Source organism: Pelophylax lessonae (genome assembly GCF_965119305.1).
Source record: "Pelophylax lessonae genome assembly, chromosome: 5".
Classification (NCBI taxonomy): Eukaryota; Metazoa; Chordata; class Amphibia; order Anura; family Ranidae; genus Pelophylax; species Pelophylax lessonae.
Window position 1 is genome coordinate 397,231,485 of NC_138772.1, and position 13,845 is coordinate 397,245,329.

Genomic DNA, 13,845 nt, shown 5'->3' on the forward strand with positions numbered 1-13,845 from the left:
TATTTATAAAATCCATGTCAACTTTTTGTTTTTGCACAAAACTGCATATGGGATGTGTTTGCATAATTCTAATCTTTGGAATTTTTGGCACTTGTGCAATTTTTGGATTTATGCAACATTTAATCATACGCTATATGGACCTTATTAAGAGACAGTGGGGTCAATTTGCTAAAGCCAAATGAGATGTTCACTTGGCAAGTGAATTTTTCTCTGCTGACTTCCATCACACAATCATATGCAAACAAAAAATTCAGTATTTTTTGTGTATGATTGGGGATTCTTTGCAATGTGAATGTTCACTGCATTCACTAAGCTAAGGGACATTTTCCTTTCAAAGTTAACAGCCTATTTGCCTTTATTAGGTCATGCCCAGTGTCTCTCAGGAGTAGTTTTTAAAGTAGAAGTACTGTTCTGCAATCCTGTGACCCGTATTCAGCTGACAGTGGGCTAAAGCATGCCGTTGGCTGATGTCACTCATCGGTCGATCTGGAGAGATTCTCTGGAGAGATAATTTCGGGATCTACCCAAATGTCTGGACTGGTAGCTTGTTCAGCCTCTCACTGCACCGCTGAGAGCTTAAGTTTGCATTCCCTACCCTCTGCACAGCCCAGCGCTCCAGTGAAGGCTGGAGGGGCAGTGCAGAGAGTCGGTGACTTACAGTCACCACTCTGTGTTTAGAACGAACCTGAGAACTGAGAAATCAACGGTCTTTGATCGCTCAGTTCCTGGTGTAGAGGCGGCAGGGGACAGATGCAGCATCGGACCAATGTTGCATCCACCTAGGTAAATATCAATGTTTGTTTTTTTCATACCCTGCACTTCTCTTTAAATTATTCTATTTATATATTTCAGTTTTGTAATAAAATTGGGATTTTTGATGGCTTAGTTTATGGTTTAAAAAAAATAGTTTTTGGAGATTTTTTTGGAAGTTTTGTGTGTTTTTTTCTGAAGTCTACTAGAATTTTGTCTAAAGCTACATTAAGATTTGCATTCAAAGCTTCCTCACCAGAGTTTAAGGGTGCTTAAAGGGCTTCAACAAAGCAGTTTTTCCTTTTTCAAAATTTGCTGTCTGTGATTCTCTTCAGACTGTTTTTTACAAGCAAGAGCCTATGGGGTTGATTTACTAAAACTGGAGAGTGCAAATTTTGGTGCAGCTGTGCATTGTAGCCAAACAGCTTCCAACTTCCAACTTCAGATTGTTCAATTAAGCTTTGACAATAAAACCTGGAAGCTGATTGGCCTTGCTAACGCAGTAATTCGATTACACCATTGATGCAAACAACAATTTAACTAGTGCTTTTTTTTCTTTTCAGTTGTAGAAAGAATGGATGGCGTTTCAGATGACATGGAAAAGTCACGCATGAGTTACAATAATAAAATCTCAGACGTGGAGCAGAACTTGAAAAAATTAGGTAAACCGAGAAGCAAAATGATATTCACCTGCATTTCTTTTGATTTCACAATGAACAGTGATTAATTATTAGTTACACGGTTATGTATATGTTTTAATAAGATACATTTCCATTGAGTGCAACCAAAATAATTCCTAGAAGCCAAAAATTGCAGATGATCCAGAGGAAGGAAAACAAGATTTATAAAGGATGGTCAGATTTTCTTCACAGTGAAATAAATCCTTCTTGGTCTCCAAAGGCAATGATACCCACTGAATTCTAGTTTTATTTTTTTATAAATAATAATAGTCATTTATATTTTGTTCATTTAGAAACAAATACTTATTTTTAAGGATTTTACTGAGCTAGCTATAATCATCTCATCTCATGTAAAAGAAAATTCTATATTTTCACAGCTCCTACTGGAAAGAGATTTGTATTGTTACGTGTTTTTGCCTGTAGATTTCTTAGAAAGCTAGACACATATTGTAAAATAATACTGCAAGAGACAGCCCTGTCTGTACCTGAAAAAACAATATACAGTGGGTACGGAAAGTATTCAGACCCCCTTAAATTTTTCACTCTTTGTTATATTGCAGCCATTTGCTAAAATCATTTAGGTTCATTCTTCTTCCTCATGAATGTACACATAGCACCCCATACTGACAGAAAAACACAGAATTGTTGACATTGTTGCAGATTTATTAAAAAAGAAAAACTGAAATATCACATGGTCCTAAGTATTCAGACCCTTTGCTCAGTATTTAGTAGAAGCCCCCTTTTGATCTAATACAGCCAGGAGTCTTTTTGGGAAAGATGCAACAAGTCTTTCACACCTGGATTTGGGGATCCTCTGCCATTCCTCCTTGCAGATCCTCTCCAGTTCTGTCAGGTTGGATGGTAAACGTTGGTGGACAGCCATTTTTAGGTCTCTCCAGAGATGCTCAATTGGGTTTAAGTCAGGGCTCTGGCTGGGCCATTCAAGAACAGTCACGGAGTTGTTGTGAAGCCACTCCTTCGTTATTTTAGCTGTGTGCTTAGGGTCATTGTCTTGTTGGAAGGTAAACCTTCGGCCCAGTCTGAGGTCCAGAGCACTCTGGAGAAGGTTTTTGTCCAGGATATCCCTGTACTTGGCCGCATTCATCTTTCCCTCGATTGCAACCAGTCGTCCTGTCCCTGCAGCTGAAAAACACCCCCACAGCATGATGCTGCCACCACCATGCTTCACTGTTGGGACTGTATTGGACAAGTGATGAGCAGTGCCTGGTTTTCTCCACACATACCGCTTAGAATTAAGGCCAAAAAGTTCTATTTTGGTCTCATCAGAACAGAGAATCTTATTTCTCACCATCTTGGAGTCCTTCAAGTGTTTTTTTAGCAAACTCCATGCGGGCTTTCATGTGTCTTACACTGAGGAGAGGCTTCCGTCGGGCCACTCTGCCATAAAGCCCCGACTGGTGGAGGGCTGCAGTGATGGTTGACTTTCTACAACTTTCTCCCATCTCCTGACTGCATCTCTGGAGCTCAGCCACAGTGATCTTTGGGTTCTTCTTTACCTCTCTCACCAAGGCTCTTCTCCCCCGATAGTTCAGTTTGGCCGGACGGCCAGCTCTAGGAAGGGTTCTGGTCGTCCCAAACGTCTTCTATTTGAGGATTATGGAGGCCACTGTGCTCTTAGGAACCTTAAGTGCAGCAGAAATCTTTTTGTAACCTTGGCCAGATCTGTGCCTTGCCACAATTCTGTCTCTGAGCTCTTCAGACAGTTCCTTTGACCTCATGATTCTCATTTGTTCTGACATGCATTGTGATCTGGAAGGTCTTATATAGACAGGTGTGTGGCTTTTCTAATCAAGTCCAATCAGTATAATCAAACACAGCTGGACTCAAATGAAGGTGTAGAACCATCTCAAGGATGATCAGAAGAAATGGAAAGCACCTGAGTTAAATATATGAGTGTCACAGCAAAGGGTCTGAATACTTAGGACCATGTGATATTTCAGTTTTTCTTTTTTAATAAATCTGCAACAATGTCAACAATTCTGTGTTTTTCTGGCAGTATGGGGTGCTATGTGTACATTCATGAAGAAGAAGAATGAATTTAAATGATTTTAGCAAATGGCTGCAATATAACAAAGAGTGAAAAATTTAAGGGGGTCTGAATACTTTCCGTACCCACTGTATGTATTACCTTAGTAGCCAAAGCAATGACAAATCATACAGATTTATAGGAACATAGCTAAAACTTGTTCTGGTCTGTAAGGGGTAATCAGGTGTAAGACCTAAACTGGTTTAAACCTATTTGGGGATTTGTCTTACTCACTCTAGCAGTCTGTCATGTGTTTAAAGGATACATTCACCTTTTGTAACATGTTTAGTGACATGTTACATGTTACACCCATATGTAGGGTGTAATATGTTACTAATGCAGCAGCCCCGCTTGTATGCAGGTGCAGTTTATCCTCCCCTCTGTAGGTGGTGCTGTTTTGCTGGCAGCTGTACAGAAGGGAAGCAGGATGAGAGGAACTTTGTTCCTCTTATACCCCCCTAAGTATCATCAGGGAAGCTGCTGTCTGATTGAATGCTGCAACACTGGATGACCTCTGCAGCCATCTTTAGTGAGGGAAGTGGTAATAAATAGCGCTGTCCCAATACAATTGGGACATTTGGGAGATGAATAGAGTTGGGACAGAATTCCGGCTGGTTAAGGACAGTGTATTTAGTGCTAGAGAGAGGTTCCTGTTGAGGAGGGACAGAATAGGGATACTGCAACTGGCTCCTCTATCTAGGGACTCTAGAAGTGGGACAAATCTTTCAATCAGTCTGCAAAGTGCATCTGCACCACTGCTTAGCCGTTCAGCCACCACCTTCATTCAGCTGCTACTGTGGTAATTTAAACATCATTAAAGTGACTCCTCAAGTGCTGGGACTATGCTAAAGTACCGCCAACGAGAAGTGTTGTGCCCAAGTCGCATGTGAATGTTAAAGTAGAATTTTACCCATAACAAATTGTTTCTTGATGGAGGTTGCCATTTTGCTGAATCCCAGAGCCCCCAAACAGCAGTAACTTATAAAGTGGAACTAAACCTATTGATTTAATGGTTTAAAAAAACAGTTACATTCCTGGAATGCCAGGATTGCTAACTGTCACATTTGCTTGTGTCCTCAACCAAACTGTCAAACCATCAAAGGGCTGGTGTCAAAGCTGATGACAAGTGCATCACCATGGCAGTTTTAGTTTAAACAGAAGGCTGTAAAGGATAGGATGGTTTAATTCTGCAGTGCCTAAAAATGCCTAAAACGGAGAGAAACTGAGCATGTGCAGAGCAGAGTGAAACACTGTATTACTGGATTTTAAACAGTATAGATATTTATTTTTAATATTTTACATAGCTATATCTGCAAAATGGGCATGCCAAAGTGATCTAGTAGGACTTCATTTTCTGACTAAAGTTCCGCTTTATGTAAGTACCTTGCCACTGCCCTCTACATGTTATTTGTTACTTCCAATTACCAAATAATTACAGTGCCACATTATTTGGTCTCTAAGTGCCTTTACTCCAACTTGGGTACCAATCAACTGTGAATGTGTGAATGAATGAACTACAACTCCCATCTTCCACTGTGGCAGATGGCTTGTAGTACACAATGTACTACCAGGACACTCATCAGCACCCTCGTAGTTCACTGACACTTCCTGCAGCTGAGTAACTGTCTGCCTGTATAGAGGTACAGGTAGACTGTTTTCAGGAGCCTGACATTGCACCTGCAATCTACTGAGCGGGTGTAATGTGTTGCAGGCTCCATAGTAAAAAATAAATGCACATTTTTTTTACCTGCAAAATTATGTGCCTTTTTTATATATATATTTTTTTTTTCAAAAGGTGAATTTATCCTTTAAAGATTTTGCCAGCCTTTTCTTACACCTTTTTTTGTAACTTTCCAAGGAAACTCTTTCTGTTTTGTGATGCTTGCTGACAATATTTTCTCCCAATCTATGTGATTTTTTACTCTCCTATATTTGCCCTGTTGTTTGCAAAATTAAAAAAAAAATCATGTTATGGTCACTGCTACCCAGAATTACATTTATTTGAACATTTGTAATAGGCTTTGTAATGTTTGAGATTAACAGGTCCAGCAGAGCATCATTTCTATTTGGGGCTTTATATATGCCTCATACAATTATCAGATAATAGGTTTATAAGGCTTTGTTCACACAGTTGTTAAAGCCTGTATACATTGAATTGGCTGTTCTTTCACCGCGACCTCGGAGCGGCCGGCACGGACTTCATATCATTGAAGTCAATGCAGGTCGCTCCAGGTCGCCCCAAAGAAGCTCCGGACCCTTTTTCTAAGTTGGAGCGACTTGTGTCGCTCCTATTAGAACGGGTCCACAGCTACTCTATGGCAGGCGACCTGTCAGGCGACCAGGTCGTCTGACAGATCGCCCCAGTGTGAACAGGGTCTTAAAAGCATTCCAGTTGTGGTGGAAGGTAAAAAATAAAACAACTGCAGTACAGTTTGTACAATAATAACTATATATATATATATATACACACAGTATCTCACAAAAGTGAGTACACCACTCACATTTTTGTAAATATTTTTTTCTATCTTTTCATGTGACAACACTGAAGAAATTACACTTTGCTACAATGTAAAGTAGTGAGTGTACAGCTTGTATAACAGTGTAAATTTGCTGTCCCCTCAAAATAACTCAACACACAGCCAATAATGTCTAAACTGCTGGCAACAAAAGTGAGTATACCCCTAAATGGAATTGTCCAAATTGGGCCCAATTATGCATTTCCCTCCCCATTGTCATGTGACTCGTTAGTTTTACAAGGTCTCAGGTGTGAATGGGGAGCAGGTGTGTTAAATTTGGTGTTATCGCTCTCACTCTCCCATACTGGTCACTGGATGTTCAACATGGCACCTCATGGCAAAGAAATCTCTAAGGATCTGAAAAAAGAATTGTTGCTCTACATAAAGACGGCCTAGGCCAGGCTTCCCAAACTTTTTTGGGCCGACTTCTGAATACAGATTTTTTTCGGGACCCACTTGCTTGTAATTGAATATTGTAAAGCGCTACAGAATTTGTTGGCGCTATAGAAATGCAAATAATAATAATAATATTGCATATTTTAAAGGGAGGGGGATGTTTAACCACTTCTGGACCACAAGGATTTGTTGCATGGATTTCACGGCCACTGCATTTTTTTTACATTCTGCATGCGCCTTTTTTCAGCAGAAAACGCAGGCATAGCAGCCCATTCAAATCAGGCCTGGTTCACATGCATGCGGGTTGGTGGCCCACATTTGCACAGGCATAGCAGCCCACTGATTTGAATGGGCTGCTATGCCCTCGTTTTCCACAGAAAAAAGATGCATGCAGCATTTAAAAAAACGTATATAAAAACGCAGAAAGCTTGCAGGAACTGCAGGTAAGTCACATGGTGCAAAAGCAGGATGGATTTCACGGCAACTGCATTTTTTTTTACATTCTGCATGCATCTTTTTTCAGCGGAAAATGAAGGCATAGCAGCCCATTAAAATGTATGGGCTGCTATGCAAATGTGGGTCATCAACCAGGCCTAAAATAAGCTCTCAATCAGTGTCTGGACTCTGTTCAATATTTAATAAACAAACATGAACAAATTAAGCACGGCATGTGAGATACAGTAATTCCAACCCCGAGGCGCCGCCTCCCATACAGAACAGCTGGCACGGCAAGGGGCTGGGTCAGAGGGTCAGTGGAGCCAGCCTGCCTGGCCAGCCTGCCTGCTTGTAACACAGTAAGGGCTGCTGCTGATGCGTGGGCAGCTCACTGCTCACTGACTGCTCTACCGCCGGCGACCCACTCAGATGCGGCTCGCGACCCACAGTTTGGGAAGTCCTGGCCTAGGCTATAAGAAGATTGCCAAGACCCTGAAACTGAGCTGCAGTCCAGTGGCCAAGACCATACAGCAGTTTAACAGGACAGGTTCCACTCAGAACAGGCCTCGTCATGGTCGACCAAAGAAGTTGACTGCACGTGCTCAGCTTCATATCCAGAGGTTGTCTTTGGGAAATAGATGTATGAGTGTTGCCAGCATTGCTGCAGAGGTTGAAGGGGTGGGGGGTCAGCCTGTCAGTGCTCAGACTATACGCTGCACACTGCATCAAATTGGTCTGCATGGCTGTCGCCACAGAAGGAAGCCTTCTAAAGATGATGCATAAGAAAGCCCACAAACAGTTTGCTGAAGACAAGCAGACTAAGAACATGGATTACTGGAGCCATATCCTGTGGTCTGATGAGACCAAGATAAACCTATTTGGTTCAGATGGTGTCAAGCGTGTGTGGCGGCAACCAGGTGAGGAGTACAAAGACAAGTGTATCTTTCCTACAGTAAAGCATGGTGGTGAGAGTGTCATGGTCTGGGGCTGCATGAGTGCTGCTGACACTGGGGAGCTACAGACTATTGAGGGAAACATGAATGCCAACATGTACTGTGACATACTGAAGCAGAGCATGATCCCCTCCCTTCGGAGACTGGGCCACAGGGCAGTATTCCAACATGATAACGACCCAAAACACCTCCAAAACGACCACTGCCTTGCTAAAGAAGCTGAGAGTAAAGCTGATGGAATGGCCAAGCGTGTCTCCAGGCCTAAACCCTATTGAGCATCTGCGGGGCATCCTTAAATGGAAGGTGGAGGAGCACAAAGTGTCTAACATCCACTGGCTTTGGGATGTCGTCATTGAGGAGTGGAAGAGGACTCTGGTGAACTCTGTACCCAAGAGGGTTAAGGCAGCACTGGAAAATAATGGTGGCCACACAAAATATTGACAGTTTGACCCCAATTAGGACATGTTCACTTAGGGGTGTACTCACTTTTGTTGCCAGCGGTTTAGGAATTAATGGCTGTGTGTTGATTTATTTGGGGGGACAGCAAATTTACAATGTTATACAAGCTGTACACTCACTACTTTACATTGTAGCAAACTGTAATTTCTTCAGTATTATCACATGAAAAGATATAATAAAATATTTACAAAAATGTGAGAGGTGTACTCACTTTTGTGAGATACTGTGTGTGTATATATAGATATATATATATATATATATATATATATATATATATATATATATATATATATACACAGTATATATACTCACTGGCCACTTTATTAGATACACCTTGCTAGTACCGAGTTGGACCCCCTTTTGCCTTCAGAACTGCCTTAATTCTTTATAGCATATAGCATAGATTCAACAAGGTGTTAGAAAAGTTTACTTATTCTGAGAGATATGAAAGGAACACTCTAACCACCATGACCACTTCAGTGATTTGAAGTGGTCATGGTGGTAGGAGTCAGAAACACTGCACATGCTGGGATATTTACAACTATGTGCTAGGGGCTAGTTGCACCCCTAGCACATGTGACTTACTGCTGGTGGGTACTGCTGGCGGGTACCACTGGTGGGTAATGCTGGTGGTTACTGCTGGCTCGTACTTCTGGCTCGTACTGCTGGTACTGCTGGCAGGTACTGCTGGCGGGTACTGCTGGCTGGTACTGCTGGTGGGTACTGCTAGCTAGTACTACTGGTGGGTACTGCTGGGCTAGCAGGTACTGCCAGTGAGTACTGCTGGTAGTTACTTCTGGCTGGTACTGCTGGTGGGTACTGCTGGCTGGTACTGCTGGTGGTTATGTGCCATTGCCAGAAGGTTTGCTGTGTCTCTCAGCACAGTCTCAAGAGCATGTAAAGAGATTCCAGGAGACAGGCAGTTACACTAGGAGAGCTGGACAGGGCTGTAGAAGGTCTTTAAGCCATCAGCAGGACCAGTATCTGTTCCTTTCTACAAGGAGGAACAGGATGAGCACTGCCAGAGCACTACAAAATCACCTCAAGCGGGCCACTGGTGTGAATGTCTCTGACCTAACAATCCGAAATAGACTTTATGAGGGGGGCCTGAGTGCCCGATGTCCTCTAGTCAGCCTTGTGCTCACTGCCTTGCACCGTGGAGCTCGATTGTCATTTACCACTGAACACCGGAATTGGTAGGTCTGCCACTGGCACCCTGTGCTTTTCACAGATGAGAACAGGTTCACCCTGAGCACATGTGACAGGTATGAAAAGGTCTGGAGAAGCCACAGACAATGTTATGCTGCCTGTAACATCGTTCAGCATGACCGGTTTGGTGGTGGGTCAGTAATGGCCCGGGGAGGCATATCCATGGAGGGACGTATAGACCTCTACAGGCTAGACAAAGGCACCCTAACTGCCATTAGGTATCGAGATAAAATCCTTGGATCCAATCCTTGGACCCATTGTCAGACCCTACCCTGGTACAGTAGGTCCTGGGTTCCTCCTGATGCACAACAATGCCCAGCCCCATGTGGTAAGAGTATGCAGCCAGTTCCTGGAGGACAAAGGAATTGTTACCATTGAAAGGCCCCCATGCTCGCCTGAACTAAATCCAATAGCACACCTCTAGGACATTATGTTTCAGTCCATCAGATGCTACCAGGTTGCACCTCAGTCTGTTCAGGAACTCAGTGATGCCCTGGTCCAGATCTGGTAGGAAATACCCCAGGACACCATCTGTTGTCTCATTAGGAGCATGCCCCAACGTTGTCAGGCATGCATACAAGCACATGGGGGCCATATAAGCTACTGAGTATCATTTTGAGTTGCTGCAATGAAAATTTAGCAAATTGGACTAGCCTGCTGCATAATTTTTTCACTTTGATTTTTGGGGTGTCATTGGATTCAGTCCTCTGTAGGTTGATAATTCTCTTTTTCATCAAACGATGGGGCATCCTTTCACGTTATCCAGTCTATATCAGTATAGATATCCAGCATGATATTTTTCCCCATTGAGATCTGATGTGTTTTCAAAGTGTTCCCTTACTTTTTTTGAGCAGTTCATATATGTATATATATATATATATATATATATATATATATATATAGTATTTCACTGTTTGCCTGGATTTTGTTTTATTTCATTAACGTGATGGTCAATTAAACAGCAGAATGCCAGAGTAGAAAGAGTCTGCCTATAAATCTAAGAGGATGGTTATCATGGAGATTCGCAGATAGCTGCAATGAGAAGGACAGGGACAATGCAGGAAGCTGGATACTGGTACTAGTAAAACAAGGTGTTACAGTACATATCATGACAGTTTTTTTAACCTGCCTGATCACTTGCTCTTCCTAAGCATGATCATGCAGAGGTCATGTGCACACTTAAATACCTGGTTATATTGCCCGCTCTAGGCAAAAATGTCTGGCTTGAGAAAACGTAAAGGGGCAGATTGGTTACTTGTAAATTGCTTTGGACTAAGAACTGGATAAGGTAAACTGAGTGTTCAGACTGAACTGTATATTACCTATATTATGTATAAACATGTTTTTAAGTTATTAAATATATTTTACAGATGACCAAGCAGGAGAAAAATCAGATAACACCAACAGTGAGCTATCAAGTGTGAGGTCAGATATTGTGGCTATTCGCCAGCAACTACGAGAGATCACAGAAAAAAGCAGCAGGAACAAAGATGCTCTGGAGAAGCTAAAAGAGTCTGGAGACCTTCTGGATGCTAAACAAAGCCAAATGAAAAGTACATTAGACAATAACTCTCTAATGATTAATGGAATCAATCAAACATTGCAAGTCTATAACAGTTATGTCTCCAGTCTGCAACAAGATACTACGAGCCTTCAAACCAACCTTCAACACCAGATGCAGTCAAGCAATGTAATCATTATGAGTGTTAGCAATCTGAATTTAACACAAACTCAGCAGAGGACAGTAATAAGCACTTTGCAGAGGTCTGTGGATGATACCAGCCAAGCTATACAACGTATCAAGAATGATTTTCTGAGCTTACAGCAGGCTGTTCTGCAAGCCAAAAAGGATACAGAATGGCTCAGAGACCGGGTACAAAACTTACAAAGCATTGCATCTAATAACTCGGCTCTTGTCAAGGCCAACAATGAGACAGTAGAAGATATGAGCAATCAGCTAAATGCTCTTAACAGCCAAATTGACAACATCACAGTAATCGCTCAGACAAATGAACAAAATCTAAAGGACCTCCAGGATTACCATAAAGAATATGAGAATAGGACGAATGCTAAATTCAACTATTTGGAAGAACGTTTCCAAAAATTTGAGGATGATATTGTAGGAATTATCAGCAACATTAGCCATACTGCTCACCATCTCAGGACGCTGACTAGCAATCTAAATGATGTGAGGACGACTTGCACTGAGACACTGACTAAGCACACAGAAGATTTAATTCAGTTAAATAATTCTCTCACTGATGTTGAATTGGACACAACATCTCTAAAAGTTCAGCAGGACAATATAAGACTTAGATTAGATAATGAAGTAGCTAATTTATCAGTTATCATGGAAGAAATGAAGTTGGTTGACTCCAAGCATGGACAGCTGATTAGGAATTTCACAATACTTCAAGGTGAGAGCATGTAATTGAATGTTTCTGATTTTCTCTACCACTATCTTTTGTTTTAAGTAGTATAGGGTTGGAAGACTATACTGATTTTTGGAAGCAAACAGAATTTAGCTTAAAATGAATTTTCACCCTAAATAAAAGTTAATTTCCCTTGTCTTCTCCCCCTTTCCTCTCTCAAATTTAGAATTACACAAATCTTTTAAACTGAACAGCATTTTTGTGCTCCTGTGCAGCACTTCCATCTTTCTCGCCTAGGCCCTATGCTGATGGGCTTCAGGTCCAGGCATAGCCCCACGGCACATCTGTGCACACACAGGTTTCTTGCACAAAGACAGGCTTGCATGGAAACCCCAAAGTTTGATATGTCTGTGCAAACCACCCAAGATACACACAAATTGGATTCAATTGGAAACATGTAAATCTTGGATAACAGTTGTGTGAATGTTGTGTGAAAGCATTTATAACTAGATGTATTTTTTTCAGTATCAGATTCTTGTTGATAAAGGTATGTGTGTGTAGTGTATTTTCAACAATGGTCATCTTTTTGTCGGGGAACTTGATTTTCATTCTCTTCTTCAAGAAAACCTGTAACGATTAAGGTATGAAGGCTATCAATAATGGCCTCCACTTGCAAAATTGCTAGTTGCATGACTATCTGCTGATGCCCTGATCTGAACAAAGTCAATCAGCAACCACTTGTATGTGGATTATTTTTAAATTTGATGCATTTTTGTTCTAGGTCACCAGTGGCAAACATCTCTCTCAGTACAAGTTTCCTATATTTTTTCCGAACATTTTTTCTCGTTTTGAATAGTGTAGAGAACAATTATAGCCCCTGTCAGATTTTTATTGCTGTCTGTGTTCTCACTAAGGAGAATTGTGCTATCAGTCTGAGGTGACCACTGTTACAGTTTTACACTAAAACAAAAGGTTGGGGAAATGTTCCAATGGAGGCCCATATTCCTGTGACAACTGTCCTTGGCGAGGACTCCTTTCACTTCCTGTTGCATCTCTAGGACAAAAAGAAAATGTTCCCAAAGAAACACAGACAGCCAAAACATAAACAAAATATCCGTTTTAACCCTTCCCAGTCTCTACTTATGATTGGAAGCCTTTGGAATGGGCTTCCAATCAGGTGACCACTGTGACAGCCAAAGTTTAAATATTTACCAGCACACTCAGGATCTTCGGATTAAATCTAAAATTATTTTTTTTTTAAAGTATGATCTCATCATAAACATGGGACAGCTAATCACAGTGGTCAAGTGATCAGCAAGCTCATTTTCCCCCCACCTTAAGACCCAGTTAAAGGGCCGTGGTGGGCGGGTGGGAAGGTGTTCATCAGGTCAGATCTGATTCCTAGACTTGCATAGAAAGAGAAAACCAGTAAATCACAGTCAGTGAATTATAGAAAGCAGAGCTTGCATATGTAAAGACCAAATATGGCTAGCCCCATGTACATGTATATTTACAAACTGTACACTGAAACAATTGTCTTAGACCATGAACACACTGTTATTTGTATAAAGCTGTACATATAAAACAGTGCAAAAAACCGTCAGCCTGACCACAAGGTATACATAGGAAAAAAAAATGGTACTCAACGCCTACTGCTCTACAAAGTTATAGAGTTAACTTCCATTTCAAGCAAACACCGTTTACTTAGCTACCTGGTCAATTGGTCTTTTGACAAAGAAGAGTGGCATTATGCCCTTTGTTCCCAGGGTGACCACTGGTCACCAGATGGCACCTTTTGGGGATCCCATATTTAATGCCAAGATGGGTATGGTGCCATATTACATTTCTATTGATGTAATTGACATAATAAGCAAGTGCGTATATTTCCTTATTAAGTGATACCCTATTAAGTAAGTATAGCTTTTCTAAGCGTAATGTCACAGAGGGGGTATCATAGAGAGTATACATCATATTTAGGGGGCAGCCCTGTGCATTCTGAGTCAGCAGTGAGCTTGTTAGTGGTCCTTA

At 41.5% G+C, this 13,845-nt stretch overlaps 1 protein-coding gene across 1 annotated transcript in view; it reads left to right on the top strand.

Annotated features, from left to right (window-relative positions):
- COLEC12 (collectin subfamily member 12) overlaps positions 1-13,845 on the top strand; it is a 220,781-nt gene that overhangs the window by 155,200 nt on the left and 51,736 nt on the right. The window contains exons 4-5 of the mRNA XM_082259210.1: positions 1,314-1,412; positions 10,816-11,862. Of these exons, the coding sequence (XP_082115336.1) occupies positions 1,314-1,412; positions 10,816-11,862 (1,146 nt within the window). The remainder of the gene's footprint in view (positions 1-1,313; positions 1,413-10,815; positions 11,863-13,845) is intronic.